This window comes from Scatophagus argus, chromosome 2 (assembly GCF_020382885.2).
Source record: "Scatophagus argus isolate fScaArg1 chromosome 2, fScaArg1.pri, whole genome shotgun sequence".
NCBI lineage: Eukaryota > Metazoa > Chordata > Actinopteri > Scatophagidae > Scatophagus > Scatophagus argus.
This window is the reverse complement of record NC_058494.1, coordinates 25,134,833-25,155,268: the sequence shown is the minus strand read 5'-3', so window position 1 is coordinate 25,155,268 and position 20,436 is coordinate 25,134,833. Positions and strand designations below refer to the sequence as shown.

Below are 20,436 nucleotides of genomic sequence, written 5' to 3'. Positions count from 1 at the left end.
ACACTTATCCTCCATGACCACCGAGTGTGTACACATATGAGGAGAGGTTCCTTTCATTTTTCTTTGATTTTTGGACTGATAAAATATATTTTCATCTATATTACGACAAAAGACTTGAAACCACTGATTTCAAAATAATCATAAACAAGAGTCTCGACTTTGTTGTGGCAGAATGTTGGGACATTATTGGTAACATATCAGTATTTGTGTGTGTGCACAGGAAGAAACATGCAATCAGTTTAGAGTACAGTTTAGTGCCAGGAGAGAAAGGACAAAATGAACTGCACTGAGAACAAGTACAACTGTGCTGTTACGCTTCGACAGCGGCTATTTCAGTCACTGTGTTACAGTGCAGTAACAGGGCAGGTGTGTGTGTGTGTGTGCGTGTGTGTGTGTGTGGTGGCTGGTGGCTGGTTGCTGGTAGCGGACATAATGGGGATTTATCATTTTGAGCAATTTTCTGCAGCAATTTCAGATAAGACAGCTCATTTTGGCCACACAAACATACATGATTACACACACGCACACACACGCACGCACGCACACACACACATACACAAACATGAAGTCTTTTGTATACAAAGTCACATTTACACACTCCAAAAAAGTGTCTGATACACCCTTGTTTATCCACCCCCTGAGCAGATGTACAGATGGATAAGCTCAGCATCACACCCAATACACACACACACACACACACACACACACACACACACACACACACACACAAAAGGAAAAACTAGACAGGGCAGACTCTGAACTCCCTGTGTTAATTAGGGAGACAGAAGCCCCACACACACACACACACACACACACACTCTGTCTCTCTCACAACACACTCATACCTCGACTCACACATGCGCCCTCCTGAGGAGTGCAGTTGCATAAGCCATGAACCTACACACACTCTCTTACAGTACACACACATACAGGCCGTCACTCTCAGACACACAGAAACAGACACAGACACACACAAGTACAACTAAATTTAGTGTGTGTCTGTGTCTGACTTAGGACTGCTCTCCAGCCAAACAGCTTCATGAATATTTCAAAGGATGAATTAGATTACTTTTGTTCCGGAGTGGAGTTGGAGGGAGGAATGTGGATTTCTAACCAGTTCTTAGAACTCTTTTGCGTTCTTCTCTCTCTGGTGTATCTTCTGTTGTCGTTACTAAAAAACTGTCACAAGCGGGCATTATGAAATATTCTCTCAGGAGCCATCGGAGGGGAACAGTGGGAGAGTTGGATGCCTGACTGGCTAGAGGGGGAACCTTTGAATTTTGGAGAGAATGTGTTGACTGTGAAAGCCTGCACAGGATTCATCAGGGCTTCATATGTGCTGAGTGAAAAATTCCATCTCTGGAGCCAAGCTTGAAGTGTTTTCTCTCTCTCTCTCTTGTTTTTTTCCTTTTTTAGGTTTGAATCGCCTAAATGGTCTGGAAATTCAATTACTGGCCCAAAAAAACATAACAAGGTGCAGCACAGACATGTTTAATTTGCAGGTATTTGGTCACTGTGGGAAGTACTGGACACGCTGATGATGGCACCAGACGAAAAGCCAAGTGATCGCCTTTAGTGTAAGTCATGCTGTGAGGAACAAGAATGTCTGCATCAGATTTAATGCCGATGCGTCCTGCGGTTCAGTTAACAGAGACACTGATTTCTCAGTATGGACGAAGGTGGTGGATTGACTGACCGGCAGACATCCGTAAGACCCGCAATGCTAGCAAAATCAATGACGCACTGCAGCGATTGCTTGCTCTGGGGCATTTCTGTTTATCTGCCACAGTGGCTGAGACACTTCCACACTCACACCTTACACTCCACCAGCATCCAACAGCAAAAGTTCATCTGTTTTCGCTCACATTATTTGCGACGTCCATTAGCAAAAAGCTATCTGGTGACTGGTGATTCAGGCCGTCTGAGGCCTTGGAAAGCAAAAATAACACAGCCGAACAGATATTGTGCATTTAGGTGCAATATCTGTTTAGGCTACACTAGCTTAACAGGAGAGAATAAACTAATATGGCAATTACCAGAAAGCACTAAATGTCTCATTTTATGCCAACAGTCCAGGCCGAGATCCCTCTGGAGAAGATGGCATCAATTATTAAAATGAGATTAATGGATGCAGTAGATCTTCTGTCCCAGAAGAGGTTTGCAAGTCAGAGAAGATAGAGGATCTCTCTCTCTTTTGCACACACACACACACACACACACACACACACACACACACACAGACTCATTTACAACAGCTCTGATGCTCTTGTCTCCCTCTTTACCTTTTCCCTCCTGGTCCTTTCCACCAACTATTCCACCTATTAAACTCTCTCTTAAAAAGCTTCCATTGTTGCTTAAATCTCCAATCTCTCTCCACCTTTTCCTTCCATCCTTTTTATTTTCTCCCAATCTATTTGGTTTCATCCTGTGTGTGTGTGTATGTGTGGCTGTGTGTGTGTTTTTTCTTGATGTGTATTATTTTCCATTCTCACATCCTGTGTGTTGTCTGGTGTCAGAACTGTAATGAGCTACTGTTGCACCTCCAGCTGGGTACAGATGCTCATACACATGTGTGTGTGTGTGTGTGTGTGTGTGTGTGCGTGTGCGTGTGCGTGTGCGTGTGCGTGTGTCATGCATGGACATGTGAATATCTTGTCTAAGATGAAAGCCAGCTGTCTGCTGAAGAAGAAGCTGTGGTCACGTTACTCATCTTTTCTCCCCCGTCTCTTTCTGTTAGACTCTGCATGTCACATAAGTTTCAGAATCCATCACATGCTAGTAAAGTACCACACACAGTGAAAATGGCTAACATGACTCTGTCCCAGTAAACCCAATAAAGGGGGTGCATCAAAAGCCAGTAGTCCAACAAGGCTCAACCAGGTTTCAAGGAACATTTATGTATTTTAGGAGACATGTTTTTATTTGTTTTTGCTAGAAGTTAAATGAAGGAATTAACATCTGTATCATTTGTGCTCTGCATCTGTTAGCCTCCTTAGCACAGATGATATCAGAAAATGAAACTGGCTAACCAAGCTCCATTAATGGTGCCTAGTGTGGCCAACTATTTTAAATGGTGAACTACTGATCACTTGAAAAGTCGCTGGATGATGTGATTTTGTCATTATTCATGTCATTACGCAGTGATTTAACAAAAACAAATCAAATTTAACCTTCTCTAACTACCTTTAAAATCAGCTGCAACTACTGAGGGCGCTCATCAAAATGTAATTCAATTCACCTGTGTGAACGTTACAAACTTTTCATGTCGGCCACGATAGCCAGAATAAACTAACTCTAATTAAAAAAAGTTAATGTTTGTGGACTGTGTAACAAAGTCAAACTACTGAAAACAACAAAGAAGAAGGAGCCTCTCCTCCATACAAACAGAATCTACAATTCACAGCTCCATCATGGCTGCCATGAGGTCGACTGAACGTACCGCTCTGTCCCATTAACTGAATGCAGTTTAGAAAGCTGGAGCCACCGTGAGCCAGTATGAGCGCACATTCAGTTACTCACTAGCCATTTGCCAAGGCCATGCACAAACATAAAAAGGCTCCTCAAAGCAAGATGTGTCTTACAGAACTCTTTCTGAATTCAGTTGCCCTAAGAATCCTAAACTGAAAGAAAACAACCTTTAAAAAGGCTCTCGAGAGTCCTCAAAGTGCTCCACAGTACTTAACAAGAACCAGGTTTTGCTAGCGGGTTAAAAATGATCAGATCTGGTGAGAAAATCTCTAAGTCTGCTGTCTACTGTCACTACTCCAAACTGTGCGCTGTGTGTTTAACGTACCCTTGAACAAACTGCAGCCACAAGGCTTTTGGCCTTCCCTCCACCTAAATCCAATCGCCTCATGCAGATTAAAACGACTGCACTTTTGTCTAACTTCAACGATAGAAGGAGAAGATTGTGCTTTCCTTAAATGTTCCCGATTAGTCTTTAAACAATAGAGAAGGACAGTTTCATCTGAAGCGCATTTAGCCCATGTTTTTATAGGTCAACACATTTTAGACGTGGGTTTCTTAAAGTCTTAATTGAAGCTCTGACTTTGTGTGCTCTTCCAGCTATGCTACTCAGTCAAAGTGCATTAATCATCAAAGTGTACGTATGACAGCCGTGGGGCCTTTTCAAAAGATGTGAGGGAAAATATCGCTGCAACCCCAGGCCAGGTTCATCTTCGCTGGGTAAAGTTCTTAGATGACATATGAAACCTCTGTCACACTGTATAGACAAAGAAACGACCAACATATATATATCATCATGCCTCACCTTCTAATTAAAGCTGTTAGAATATGTGCATATGGCAACGTGTGCACCTGAACACACCCTGTGAAAAACTCTGACTGAGCTTTAGCAAACAAAACATTTCATACATTGTGATGTCCATAACGCACTGCATCAAATATGCAGTACAAATGAGCATTTGCATTTATGGCTGCAGAGTGGAAACACACATGAATGCACCAAGCAAGCAGTAATTAGCAATGTATTAGCAGAGCTAATTCTTGTACCGAAATTTAAAAACATATCAAAACAAGTAGACATGTTAAATGTAGTCATATTGCTTCAATATGCTTTATGAGTATGTGACAGCATGTCACGTTGATCCAAGATGGAGTCACCCGTTGGCTCTGTGCTGCTGTGCATGTGTGTTTTGTCTTCTGTTCTGCCAGTGGATCATGAGAACAGCTGTGATGAGTGTAACATAAACTGATCCTCCGCTACTAACCTGATACTCGAACCGTTTGCTACTTCTGTGCTGCTCATTCATCATGTGATATCCCGTAAAATCACAGATATGTAAACTGCATAATTACAACATGCCACAGATAATTCATGTCAGTGCGGCAGATGTTTTTATCTACTCATCAGCTCTTGGACGTTTGAAGGGTTTTATTTTCCTTTATATTATTGTCTTATTTAGTCTAATATATGTCTGTCCTTAAACTGATCATGTAATTGTCCAGTTTAATCAGTTGCTACCCTTTGCAGGACTTGAACCCATGAGGACAACTCACTTATACATGTGCTAGCAAAAGAGTTCACCTTTGTTGCATTAGTAGCCACCCTGGTCCCATAGCTGGAGAATTCATTGATTGCGATAACAGGAGATTTTAGTTGTATTAAATTAGAAAAGACCCCACTGAAGTAAAAGCAGCGAGTTAAGGTCAACACCAGAGAAAACAAATGCTAAAGCATCGTTGCAGTTCAATACCACAGTCACACTGCACATTAGAGAGGGTCCCCTCTTAGGTTGCAGTTAGATCAGCAAGATGATCTCTCATCTCATCTCAACGTTTAAAAAAAACAAACATGATAGATAGATACACTTTCACAAGACATGACGCTTTGGACCAAGCTATGGAAGCTGCTGAAAATGAAGACATGTGTGACCAAACAGTGTGTGACCAAAACTGCCAAAACAGCGTTTTCTTGATCAGACGTCCCCGTCAGGAAGACATAATTAGTCTGTGCTTTCCCAAACCCTGACTAAATTTGTTTTGTTATCTCACACTGCTAAGAGTAAACAGTTTGGTTAAGTTTAGATACAATTTGGTTTAAAAATACTGCAACTGGTTAAGAGGACCCCATCCAACACCTTTGGGATGAACTGGAACGGAGATTGTGAGCCAGGCCTTTTGGTCCAACATCAGTGTGTGACCTCACAAATGCTCTACTGCATGAATGGGCACAAATTCCCACAGAAACACTCCAACATGTTGTGGAAAGCCTTCACAGAAGAGTGGAAGCTGTTAGAGCTGCAAAGCTGTCTGTGTGTTTACAATGAGATGTCAATAAAGTTCCTGTTGTTGTGATGGTCAGCTGTCCCAATACTTTTGTCTATATAATGTAGATAGATAATCAACACTTCTTTCTGTCAAAGCAGAGGGAGTATATTTGATATAGGTGTAAATATAGTTCTGCCGACGCAGATCGAGATCAATTATGGTCTCCCATCTGCTCTTCCTACCAGTACAAAGTTTGGCAGCTGAGAATATGAGGGGGGAGACAGTTAAGAATAATGTACTAAAAGCATATGTTCGATATATGAAGAACTGCACACTTCACTGCACACACAGTAAGCACACAAACACATATTTGCATAACATGAAAATGATACCAGAGCAGAAAGAAACAGATGACATAGACTGAATAAATAAACAAATGAAAAGAAAATGAAATACCAACACACAGACACACACTAACAGATACACACATCTGTTCAGACACAAATCAGTCGCTCACTTTCGTTTTTACTGTTACTAGTCCTTTTTAGAGACAAATGAAGCCAAAATTTGTGAGACTGCATTTTACATTTTGCTGTACAACTTGTACTGAATTACTGGAAATGGCGGAAGACGGATGGGGTTGAAAACACACAAATCCTACAACTCAAACCACTGGCAGTGATATACAGTAAATGAGACGCAATCACGTGAATCTTATTTTAAGAGCCACTGACATGAGGCAGACTGTGCTAAACGAACGTTTTACAAAAGCAGCACAAAAACTTTAAAAATGCTTTGAGTTAATTATGTTCAGACTTTTTAAATAAAGATTGAAGTTGTTTTAAAACATATATTCTCTTATCACCTGAGGAGACTGACTGAGGGCTGGTCAGAAGCAGAACCAGCAGGACGAAGACGAGGGGACCTCTTTTACTTTAAACTGCAGAGAACATCGTCCTGCTGCAGCAGAACACATAAACGGCTCTGGTTTTGCTGTTATTTAAAATCAAGTCATAATGTTTAAGGTGGCTGCAAAACCTGATAAATCTTTCCTGTCTGAATTAACAGCTCACTTGAAAAAAATTCTACTGCTGTATCTCCCTCAATGGCAAACCGCCCCCCCAGGCTCAAATGCCACTGCGGTGCCTCCCCCAGCAGATTAACTTCTGAGCAGCAGTGCAGCATCGCCCATCGGGAGCCAATCACACAACCAGCATTTATGACTGTAGCGATAGGGGTACTACAACAAGCAACTGGCCGGTTCAGATGGCCCATTGAACAGCAGTGGCTCTTGCTAAGATGGGTAACGCTCTGAGCAACAGCCGAGCAAACGAGCAACAGTCTGAGATAAAGAGCGCACATGCAGCCCCCCTGGTTGTCGCTCTTCCAACAGGTTTGATAAGAATGCGTTTGGGCGCAAAATGTGTAAATTTATGAGTCCTGACATTTCCCTCCATTAATACGCTTTGACGTCGCTTCCTGTCTCCGCTACATTGCTAGTATTTTTCATTCATGCTCTCCCAACACATCAGCGTTGTCTTTACGTCCTCCTCTGCTGAGTGGTGCAGACAGATAGAGGACGCGAGGGGAGAGAGGAGGAGCCGAGAGAATGAATGGATCCTGGGAGAGGAGGTGTAAAGCCGGGCCTGCGCTCGCAGATAGCCTCTCCAACACTACCCCAAATGACAGACTATCACAAAGGCATGCACACAGACACACACACTTATATACAGTACAGGCACTCACATACACAGAATGCATGAGGATCTTGAGGGGGCAGATTACAGTTTTAAATATGTGGAAGTGGAGCTGCTGTGTGTGTGTCTGTGTGTGACAACTGGTTCTGGAACTGGTTCCTGAAAGGATTCACAAAGAAGTTAATCCAAAGCAAGATGTGATTTTCTTCAAGTGCAGGTTTCATATACAAACGTCCAGTGCCACCAGATAAAGACTAATCTATCATCTATCTCTACCTATCACTCTGATGCCTCCTCTTGTTTCATTGTCCTTTCCCTTCCTTTCCGCCCCTCCCTGTCCACCCGGCTGCAGGCGAACACAGTGGCGCAGCGTTCTAACAAATTAGGATCAGCGTTACTCATTAGAAGCAATGTTATTACTGCAACCGAGAGCCAAGAGCAGCTGTATACATAATCACCACACAGAAGAGGTGAACACAGAGAGACAGACATCCTATGGTACTGGTTATGTTAAGCACAAAGGAACTGCCGTCATCATCTTGGCTGTAAGAGGCCTCAGAGAAAATGGATGTAAAAGGAAGCGTATTCACTGTGGTTAGCTGTTCAGCAAGAAAAAAGACCAAAGACCACTGGCGTCCTGGGATTCATTCGCTTATGCACCACGTATACGTGAGAGTAAATGTCTGAAAGCAAAGTGCGCATGCATGTGTACTCACAGAAACACTGAATTGTTATCAGCATGACAAACACACACACACACACACACCATGTCCTTCAAGGACTCTCTGAGGGTCTTAAAGCACGTTGTCTTCCAAACATTAACAATGTCAAAAGGTCTGCACTCTTGATAAAAGGTCTACAAGGAACAGATCCCTGAAGAGGCATCTGAAGAGCTTCTTTCATAGAGTTATGTCAGAGTGCAGTCTTTTGTGTAACATCCTCAGCTGGACCACAGACACCAGCACGAACCCACAACGGAGTGAAGTGGGAGAAATATCAGAAAATAGTACAAAGGTACACCACAGCAATGTGCTGCAGACTAACTCCAGAACTCACCTGTCTTTCTGTACGCCCTATAAATATCTCAAGATCTGCTGTGTGAATTCCTGAGGATCCCAGAAAGTACAGCGTCAAGCGTTCAGTACTTTGGATGACTTACAAGTGATGACTTATTGAGAACTGGGCATTTCTAGTATTTATGACAGCAAGGATGGACCAATTGCATCATCTCACATGATGCAACTTATTAAACCCAATCAAATTTGTGCATTCGCTGTGCCTGGTCAGAATAAAAAAATCTTGTCTACAAGCATGTATAGTGTGATAATGTTTTAGACAGAGACCCTAAGATGTGGTGCACATCTTAGCTGTACATCTGTTGCACAAAAAATAAATACTGTCTGTCCATTTCCAATTTTTAAACAATCAAGCATAATGTCATTTATTGGTAAACATGGAAAGTCCTGAGCAAACTCAACAACAGCTAACCCAATGAAACACAAACTTTGAATCACGTCAAAATGCACAAGAGTACAACACGAGAGGCTTTCAGTTGGATTTTTGTTTGTAAAAATTAAAAATGCCTAACACAAACAGGCTCTCAGCGGGGTGATGGTGCCTGAGGGAGCTCAAAAAGCAAGCCTCTGGTTCAGTGTTGGACGCCTGCCTTCTCCACACACATAAACATCACGCTCACACTTTGTTCCATACAATCTAACTGTGTGCAGGGGTTTGGTTTCATCCAAACAGGCAGGCTGAGCAGAGCCTGGTGTGGGACTCACGCTGTTCCAAATCCCTTCCCTGCAGCTTGCCTACTGTTCGTGTTTGCAGCACACGAGTTCCCAGGGGTGCAACGTTTTATTGCCCCCCTCCCTCCCCTTGCAGCTACACGCGCTGCATGTGGTGAATGTAAGACTGGGGAATAATTGGTGGTGGTGTCTCTCTGGAATGTGAGTGATGAGCATGGGGGTTTGGCGCACAGAGACGAGGCTCTAAAGACTAAAGAAAAGGCAAGGAGAGGAAGGTCGCAGTAAGACACGAGAGCTGAAACGGCGAGATCAGAGTCGAGGAAACGGACAAGATAAAACACCGTGAGAGAGCAGGATGGTGATAGCAGTAGCTTCTCTGGCCTAAGGATGGAAGAATCCACTGGTGACGGTTGAAATTTATGGAAAATCTAGAAAAACAAGGGCAGTAAAAGAGAATGAAAAATGCTCACGGTCCCTTGAGGGGAAAATAAGAAGAGGAGGATGAAGAGGATGAGGCAGGGAGGAGGGGAAAATATCTCAGATAGAAAAATTCAGGTTGAGTTCAAGATGGTAAAAAAAAAAAAAAAAACTATAGGGGAGCAAAAGAAAAGAAAAATATTCACATAAAATAATTCATCTCAGAAAGACGTAACAGAAATATTCAAATCTTAATACAAACATTTTCTTATGACGCAATATTTAAAACAATTATTTGACTGCTGATAAAAAGTTAACATCCTGCTTTCATGTTCTCATCAGGCCGAAATGTTACAGACGGTATTGACTGAGGAGAAACTGTTAGAGGCAGGCTGATCTGTTCTGGCAACCGTCTAAGTACGTATCAGAGTTAAACTGGCAGCTGACGGCTTTTTACTTTGAAGCATCATTATGAAGTGTCATTATGACTAACTGCCCAGTGATGTAAAGGTTATAGAATACTGACAGCATCAATGTTCAGACTGGCTCCCTGTAAACCTCGCATTCACTATGCAATTCTGTACCAACAAGTACCAAACCTCCCAGAAAAATAACTGGTGATCCAGTTACGCCGGCAGCCTGCTGTGGGGCATATCTCGCCATATCTACCTGCAGCAGGAGCATGCAGATAAGGTACCCACACACATACAGCAACATGAAGTTAAAGTTTGGGTGTCTTCATCTTTGTATTTTGGGAGTTTGAAGGTACAATCTGGATTTTCATAAAGCCCCAAGGCATCCATCAGAACCAAAGATAAAACTAATCAGACCACCGACTGCAGTATCATGCAGCTGCATTATTACAAACTCCACTGATTTTACACCTAAAAAACATTTTCTTAGTCATGAGAGGAAGTTTGATTCTGCCTGTGTGATCTCCTGTGTGGCTTTGGAGGACCAGAATATCAACAAAAAGTCTCAAACTTGGCTCTGTTTGAGTCTCTGTGAGGCATAGGAACAAATTACGACAGCTTTGTAAAAAAATAATAAACATGCATTTCATATTTTTGTAGTTGCTAAATTCAGGGAATGTAAGTGCTTTAAGTAAATTCATGTCAACGTGAATAAACACTGTACCATTGTATTAGCATTATCATTCAAGTATACCCTATTCAAGTAAAGTTTTTGTATACGATATTAATTTGGTCCATTTATTGAGTTTCTACTTGATGACTAAAATCCCTTGAAGTTTTATATAGAAACTCCCGTTTCTCATTTTTCCTAATTGCTCTTGTCAGAGTCAATTATGATATTCGGAAAGTGTCCAACACAACAGAGAATCTCTCTTTCAGAAAGCTACAGCTAACAGGAGACGCAGATGTGAGATATTTACACAACATCCCCAGACAATGTGGTGGTGGTTTCATCTCCTTTAAAACGGATCTGTTTACTGATCTTGGGGGTTCTACACTGCATGCTAATGATCTCGAGAACATAAAAATGAGACGCTACAACTTGATTGTTTTGAGTCATCAAATCATGTTAATTACTTTAATTCTTACGTGCCAAAAGATAATGTGGTGCCCCAGCTCTGGAAGCGTCCGCTTCTTGCCAGTCGTCTTCTTAATTCTGTCAACATCTCTCTTTGTTTTTCACACCCGTGAAAGTTCTAGTTAAACTGAAGGCTTGGCGACTATGAGAATGCAGAGTTCTTGTATTAATTCCTGAAACCCAATGCGAGTGTTGCAAAGCACACGTAGGTTTTCTTTACAATATAAAACAGCAGTTAAACTACAGCAGTTAAAGTGTTGAAATCTTCCTCCCTGGACCGTGCCGTGAACTGCTGTGTTGTTTGGTCGCAATGAAAATCGAAAATCAAAAAGTATTGGATTTTGTGTGTGCAAAGTAAAGCGTGTATAATTTGGCTCAGAATCAGATTTCTGGTAATGAACACACCTTCAGTTTATTTATTCATTAAGTTACTCCTTCTGTTGTACCAGACCATGAAACCTGAAGCATCTTTCACGCCTAAACTGGTCGGGGCAGATCAAATGAAATCGACTTTGGTTCGGTCGTTTGGATCTTATGTGTGAAAGCAACCTTAATATTATTTTGAATAAGTTACAATATGACAAAGATGTGAATTCCCTCTTTAATTTGCATTTAGAAAGATACATTTCCGGTCCCTGTCCTCATCAATACACAATAATAAGACATGAAATGATTTTAAAAAAGGCTCAAGGCTTCTCTTGTTAGTGGAGCATCACTCAATAAAATCAAAGATGTTCAAAAGCAGACAACAGGCAGTCAGAGCATCAAAACAGACTGCAACAGGTGTTTTGAACAAGCAGAAGCTACAATGTAGAGTTGAATGCACAAAATCACAATGCACAAATCCCATTGCTTAAAAACGGGCAGAGGATGGGCTTAAGGTTATGGTCACAAGCGGGGTTACGTTTCATCTGATAAGCTTTGCATGCTGTCAGGCCCAGCAGAACTTTAGGACCTAATTTAAGTGTTCAAGAAACAATTGTGGTACAAACGAAGGCACGTTGGTCCGTTTTAGCTCCTTTTGGTCGTAAAGAGTGAAATCAGTCCGCCTAAGTGATTTCATTTCACCAGCCAAAGGTTCTTGGCTCATACTCGTTAAGTCAGCACTGACAGTATGACCCTGAGCAAAAATTATGACAGGGTAATTTCAGCTCGCTCATTAAATTACATTGTGGTGATTAGCTCAGCTGAATTATATTATCGTTGAGTTATTGTCAGCCATGTCCCAGGTGAAAGCAAGCGACTATCAACATGTTAATATTTGATGTCATGTTAAATATCTCTGACACGATTGGCTGTGCTTTCCGGCATAACGGATCTTCACTGTCAGGAAACAGCTGAGAAGAAAACTGAGATTTGGAGTCAGGCCTTTAAACAGACGCATGATAAATTCTTATTAAAATTCCTTTTCTTATTCAAACATGTTTTATATGGAAACTGTAGGAACACAGGAAAATGTGACGCAGGAAGTTCAACCTGCCAAAGACTATGATGGTGCACCTCCGCACTGCCATCACTCAGTCCATCCTCTCCTATCACCTCCCTACCCCTTCACCTGTACTCAACTGACACCTGTAACTCCTCAGTGTTGTTTTTCTTCTTTCTTCTTTTCTTCTTCCTTCCTATCTGAGCTTCTCCCACACTGTCAGCCATCCTCCAGTTTCCAACTCCCTGATGCTTCTGAAATCTTAGACCTCATCCGTAAATCCAAGCCCTCCACTTGTCAGCTCAATCCCCTCCCCACAGCTCTGGTCAAGTCGTGCCTCTCCTCCCTGCTCCCCCTCATATCCGCTATCATCCACTCCTCACTCACTGCTGGAAATGTTCCCACACTCTTCAAACCTGCAGCTGTCAGCCCAATTCTGAAAAAACCTGGTTCACATCCCAACAACTACAATAAGACCCGCATCATCTCCAACTTACCTTTCATCTTCAGAATACCAGAAAAAATTGTTTCCACTCAACTTTACTCTCCATTTAAGTCAAAACGGCCTCTACGAACAGTCCGGTTTCTGCCCCCGTCAGAGTACAGAAATTGCTCTACTGAAAATCACAAACGACCTCCTCATGGTCGCTGATTCCAGTTTGCTCACTATTCTGATCCTTCTTGATCTGAGTGTGGCCTTCGATACTGTTTCTCACACCATCCTCCTCAATAGATTATCTTCCACTGGCATCACTCACACCACCCTGGATGGTTTCATTCATATTTCTCAGGCCGTACTCAGTTCATCCAACTCCAATCCTTCAGATCCGAGGCCCTCAGTCCTGGGGGCCCTTCTCTTTATCACCTACCTCCGTCGCCTTGGCAATATCTTTCGCAAATCCAACATCCATTTCTACTGCTTCACGGACGACACCCAGCGCTACCTTTCCAGTAATCCAAACTCCACAATCCTCCCTCACCAACTGCTTATCTGAAATTAAATCCTGGTTCACCTCAAACTTCCTACAATTAAGTACAGTGATAAAACAGAAATTCTCCTCACTGGTAATAAATCTACATTACCTAAAGTTGGCAGTTTTCCCCTCACAATTAACAGCTCCTGAGTTTCCTCCTTCACCCTGGTGAACAGTCTGGGTGTCACCCTCAATCTCACATCATTAACATTACCCGGTCTGCATGTTCCCATCTAGGCAACATAAATCGTCTCCGCCCCACCCTCACCGAACACACCACTTCTGTCCTTGTCCACAACCTCATCACCTCCCCTATTGACTACTGCAATTCCCCCCTCTTTGGTCTCCCTCACAAATCACTCCATAAGCTTCAACTGGTCCAGAACTAAGCTGCTTGTATCATCACTAAACCCCCCCCCCTCCATTCCACCACATCACCCCCATCCTTCAGCAACTCCACTGGCTCCCGGTTATATTCAGAGTAGAATTCAAACTGCTCCTGTTTACATTCAAGGCCATCCACAACCTCGCCCCTCCCTATCTGTCTGATCTCCTTTACATCACCACCTCATCCCACCCCAATCCACCTCACTATGCCCTCCGCCCACCTCAGCACCATGGGGAGGAGAGCCTTTTAGCCGCTGTGCTCCCCAGCTCTGGAACTCACTCCCTCCGGACATCCGTAACGTTGACTCTCTCCCTTAGTTCAAATCCAGACTCAAAGCTCACCTCTTTAAAACAGCATACTCCCTCTAACCACATCGTCCCGTTTTCACACTGTGTGTTGCTCTTATCTGTTTTCTTTGTATTTGTTTTATCTTTGTAAAGTGTCCTTGAGTCTTGAGAAAGGCACTTATAAATAAAATGTATTATTATTATTATTACTACATCCTCCATCAACATCTGCTAAGCTGCTGTCACCACCGCGGACAAGGGCAGACTGCAGGGTAAGACTGTGGCTGACCCCTCCCACCCCAGGCCTCCAGGTGCAAACTGTTTGAGACGCTTCTCTCCTCAGGACTAAAACCTCACATCATATGAGCAGTTTTTTCCCATGTGCAGCAGGCCTCGTCAATAAGGCCGAGGACCCCCACCTGACATGAACTGACCCCACACAACCACACACACACACACACACACACACACAGCAGACTGATGTCTCGTCCATCGGTGTGTGACTGTTCATGCTGATGGTTATCGGTCTTATACCATAGCATCTTCTGCTAGTGTATGAATGTGTGTGTGAATGGGTGAATTCCGGCTTCAGTTATGAAGCGCATTTCATATTGCCCTTTGTGAGTCTTATGAGACCATTTCCAATTATTGTTTTCACAATATTTTCTCATACGTTATTGTCAATTTTCTCTTTTCTATTTATGACTCTTCACTTGGTATTTGCATTTTATGTTTTTCTATTTTATTTAATACACCAAGTCAAAGTCCTTGTATGCGAAAAACTACTTGGCAATAAACCTGATCCTGACTGCCCCATTATTATGTTTTAACTTGTGCTATGAACTGTTTTATTTTGTTCGGTAAATCACCCAGCTTTGGAAGACATGTGTTTGAAACAAAAGCTGTCATTGCTCACGCTGATCTGAGTCCCCTGACATACAAAAAGGGATAAAACAAAGGGAACAGGATGTCCTCACCCTGCCATGACGATAAAGAAATCCAGTCGGTTCCACGTGTCCCCGAGGTAACAGCGACGACCAAAGATTCCCAGGGCGACCATCTTTATCACCATCTCCATGGCAAAGAAGATGTAGATGAATGCATCAAAGGCCTGTCCGAAAAGACATACAGAGACGAAGAGAGAACATGTCAAGAATGAATAAAGAAAAGATGTCACTCTTCCCACCCTAAAGGCTGGGAGGAGGCCAAAGGCCCCACACGCCAGCCTCTCTTACTCATCTGCCCACAACGAGTTTATTTATTGTCTTTCTCCTCTCTTTGCCTCAGAATTTCATATCTCCACCTCTCTCTCTCTCTTAACCTCCTTCTCTCTATTAAATCTCAATTCTTCTCCTCCCTCCACACCTCACCCACACTCATCCCTCTCCCCAGTTGAGCAGTTTGCCCTAAACGGTGGGGTAATGGAAAATAATTTGTTTGAGCAGTAATCAGTGATAAGCCCCACGTGGACACCCCACCACCTCTCTAGCAGCTTTAATCAAGCATCTAATTAAAAGAAGAGAGGAAAAAAAATCCAAATAAATCAAAGATCTCAGCTTGCTAATGCGTGTTATTGCTGTTGTAAGCAAAAGCCTAGATTAGCCAGTGTTCTTTTCTGTGTATACAGGGGATTAGAGATGAACTGATTCGCTTGGAGTTGCCTGTAATTTGATTTTCAGGGGGAAGTACTGCAGGCAACACGATCTGAAGCTGAAACCATTGATGTGAATCTTTGTTCTGTCACTATCACGCCTCAGAAAAGAAGTGTCCTACTCAGCAGTTCTGAAGGAGTGCTGGGACGCCAGCCCAGCTTACTAATGTGCAGGAAAGTCTGCAACCTTGACCTTTGTCAAAACAGAAAGATGGACGAGATGCTACCTTTTGTTAAGTTTGATGAACCAAAGGGGGCAAAACTCCACCAGATGTCAACAAAGTTTCCTCCTCTGACATTTCCACAGCTTTCTTTCTTTCACCTCACCTCTTACTCTGTTTTGCTATTTCTGCCAGTCTTCTTTCCTCTTTTTCCATTTGCGTCTCTTGTCTCACTTCTGTGATTATCCCTTTCTCTGCTCTTTTCCCGTCTGTCATTCATCTTCTATTCATTTCTGTTCTTTGTTGTTCTTCACTTTTCAATTTGCTCATACTTTAGCTCATATAAGATTTTGTCAAATGATGATATTTTCCTAATTTACTTTATTTAATTTACTCCTTAATTTCTGGTATTTAAGCTCTCTTGTACCCCATACCCACTACCAACCCAGTTAGCACTTTCAACTGAATGCTAATGTCAGCATGCTAACATGCTCACAATGACAAGTGGTGATTTTCTCATGTTAAGCAAGTCTAATGTGTATCATATTAACTAACAGGTTAACTTAAAACTAATACTTAAAGTGAACCAACATAAAAATTAAAATAGATTAGAAAATATCATACCCAGAAGCGAAAAATGTTTAATTAGCATCCCCTTATTGTGTACAGTTGGAAAATAAACTTTTCTCTGGTGGACAAGCTAGTGGTAACACTTATCTTAATTTCTAAACTGCAAATTTCCATTACTTGTTAACAGACATTTATGTATTGATATATCTGTGATAAATCAGTATTGACCAATAGATCTTAATCAATCAAGTTTTAATTGGCAAATTAAATTAATCAGGAAATCAAGAGGCAGATTTTGGATGACAATTAAAGGCAAAAAAAGAAAAAGTATTGCACATTGCTGTTTTTTTTAAAAATGTAAATTTAATTCTAATTTAAATTTAATTACGAACATGTCATTGTTTTGACACACCAAGTCCAGGCAGAATAAATGAAGGACAGCATACTCATCATTCTTGAATTTTCTGATCTGGATTTTTGAATACGTTCTACATCAAGACATACACGTGGCAGTTATGGAAGCTGTACAGTAAAAACCTAATACTTTATGACGGACTTCATTGTTTAAACAAGATGTCACTATTCTGTCTCAAGCCTATTTAAATGGAAAATGCTTATCAGTAATGCTTTTATGTCATTTTGAAGGCTTTTATACCTCTCTAAGAGAGGTAAAGAGAGATACACTGCGCATCACCAGTTAATAGTGTTACAAATTTATATATTCCAACAGTAAAACATTACTACATGAAAAAGAAAATCTTTCAGCAGTGAACGTTTCAAACCTTTCACATCTTCAAAGTATTTTTCAATCCAATCTAACAAGTTGTGAGATCAAAGAATGCTGCAATTACAAAAGACACTTGAGGACACAAGTGGAGCAGCCTTGCAGCTTTGTGTCCAAGCTCAAGCACTCATTTAAGTACTTGTAATTTGTGATGAAGGACGTTGTTTGCATATAGTTCTCCTCCTTGATTCTCTTATGATTCTTATGCACCATGATGAAAACAATGTCGTCTCTAGACAACATCTTGTGATGTCTGTGAAGGCTCATCCAGGTCACAGGATAGCTGCAGGGAAGTCAAATGCAAATAAAATTTCTGTTTGCTCTTGATGTTTCAACCCACATCCCAGAAGCATTAGAACCAGACCAAAGCCAACTTTTGCTGCTTCTGACTCTTACAGAACGAAGTAAGATTCAAAAGCTATAGAGAATCTGGACTTCAGTGATAACCAGAACGATCTTGTTCAATTTCATCCACTCATGCATTTACAAGCAGACAGTAGCTGACTAAATAACTAGCTAAGCCTCCAGAGGTCTTTAAGTCCACATTTGTTAGAGCTTATAGATTGTGCTGGTGAGGCACCAGTGAAATCATGGTATTGAACAACAGATTTTCTGAGAAGAGCGTATTGACCGTGGTGTTGTAGCCCACTAAATCCATGCTGATGCTGAATAGGGTCTTACAGATACTTGGAGGAGAAATTCTATTAAGTCCAACTCACCAGCCACCTCCCCCAGGGAGCCAAATCAATCTACTGTGCGTGTTGGCTCTTACACGATGAGTGCAGTGCCTTGTGTGTGGTTGTGTGAGAATGCGAAAAACAGGACGCCAGGGTGGTTCAACAAGAGCTTCGCACCGACAGACCGAAGACATACGTGCACACGCTCGAGCGCAGATGTTACACCCACTCAGGCCACATGGACACAAGTGAGAAGGGATTCTGTGTTTTGCCAGATGATGGGGAAAGCTGCCGAGGTGCCGTACGTGAGAAAGTCATGCTCGCCGTCGTGCCGTAAGGACCACACGCTGGCGATGAGTCACTGCGAGGACTAACAGGCCGCAGCACGGGAGGGAGAGCGCAATAGTGGGGAGGACTGAGAGGAAGGAATAGAGAAAGGAAAAGAGGGATGGTATGTGTGTGCATGTGAATCAGTGTGTTCTTTTCGTAGGAATAAATGGACAGATGTGCACATCGTTGCTCTGTGTGTCAGTTCAGTAAGTCTCCAGTTCTGGGAGGGTCGTATATAAAATACACATGGCTGAGTGGAAGTGTGCATGTGTGTAAACCCATGTTTGTAAGTGTGTAAGGGCTGTTGTGCAGCATGAGCCTCTGATCAAATATACATGATCCCGTGTAACCAAGTAAACTTTGTTTATAGAGCAATGATAAAAACAATCCCTCAGACAAGAGAAAAACAAGAGTTTTCATCAGCTCTTGGTGAAAGAAATGTTTAGCCAGAGGTAAATATCAATAAAAATAACAATGTCAGCTGTGGTTAATGTCCTTCTTCACTAGATGGCCAGTACAGTGCATTAGCTGATCAAATAAAAACTACATCCGTACTGCAGTACAGGTTCACAATGAGTTACAAAACATTTATAAACACACATAATGCTTTCTGATGCACTACATGATCACTCATGAAACATTATAGGTGTTACTTATAGTGAATCATAACGTTCACATGTCTTATGGATAACCTTAACTGCTTGTGAACAAGAAACGTGTTTGAGCGTGCGTACCTGCAGTATTTGGCATCGGTCTGAGGAGCAGTCGATGTTCTCGCAGGGCTGGTACATTCCCAGGGTCATGCAGTTCAACAAGATCACCATGATGCTCACGCGTTCGAACCACGTGGAAACATGGACTGTTAAGGAGAACAGCTCACAGAGAGACGACACTAGACAGGACACCAAAGTCAACCTTCAACTGCTGAGGTGGAAGGAGCTAAAAAAATACACAAGTTGTTACAAGGTCAAAAGAAATATTAGAATAAAAAATAAAAATAATACATATTAAATACTATTTGGGGATTGATGTTTCTAGGTAACTTAACCATTTAAACAGTCACATCAATAATGACAGTGTCAGCTACAATGGCAGTATGGTAAACTCTCCACTGTTTGAGCACAGTGACTTTGTTCACCTGGAACCAAGCCAATGTGTCTTTGAGCAAGGCACTAAAACTTATGAGTTCCTAGGAGGAAAATCCCATTCTCTGCTGACTACTCAGGATGACGAGAGAAAAGCTGCACAGCAAATGTCAGACAATATCTGTAGTGTTGCCAAAATGTTTCGAGAGAGCATGATGCCGTGAACAACATTTGTTTAGAGGAAAAGGTTAACGGAGCGAACACAACATGCAAAACCAAGATGCATGCCAGAGAACAACAACAACAAAAAAAAACCGACAGAAACAAAGCAGCAGAGTGAGACGGAGTGATTCAATATGCATTTTCTGTGTGTTGGGGGAATCAGCGCACCGCTTTGGCTAACAAGCATGTGAAGGAGGATGTGCTGTGATAGCCCAGGAGGTCCAATCCCTCCCCGAGGCTATACAGCACAGGATGCTGAAATCCCCACCACCCCCCCAAGCAGCACACACACAGGAAATAAGAACCTGTTCTTCTCTGAGCACACCACTACACTGCTCGTTTGAACAGCCAGAATTCCCAGAAAGAAAGATTCAGTTCTCACTGTGTTTCTCTTAGCTCTGCCTGAACCCTCCTAGGAAGACATGGACGACTGTAGATATCACAGCATGGATAAAGATAGGCTGTGAGTGGGCAAAACACACGCACACACACAAACACACCAAAGGAAACTCACATGCACACAAACACCCACTCGCCAACACACACACACACGGGCAGTAAAGTGCACGCACACAGATATGCATGTGCAAACCGACCGACGTGTTCAAGAACATAAACGCTCACACTCACCCACCCACACGTGAGCACACGCATACACACACACACCCGCAGCCTCACTTGTGCACATCAAGTCTCACATTAAATCAAACATTAAATCGATGCGTCTCAGCTGATGGG

The 20,436-nt window shown here is 42.2% G+C and overlaps 1 protein-coding gene across 1 annotated transcript in view; it reads right to left on the bottom strand.

Annotated features, from left to right (window-relative positions):
* Window positions 1-19,232, bottom strand: part of LOC124050742 (voltage-dependent T-type calcium channel subunit alpha-1I-like) — a 127,543-nt gene extending 108,311 nt beyond the window's left edge. Inside the window, exons 1-2 of the mRNA XM_046373550.1 lie at window positions 19,126-19,232; window positions 15,196-15,329 (exon numbers count right to left, since the gene is read on the bottom strand). Coding sequence (XP_046229506.1) covers window positions 15,196-15,329; window positions 19,126-19,215 — 224 coding nt within the window. The 5' untranslated portion in view covers window positions 19,216-19,232. The remainder of the gene's footprint in view (window positions 1-15,195; window positions 15,330-19,125) is intronic.
* Window positions 19,233-20,436: the final 1,204 nt, after the last annotated feature.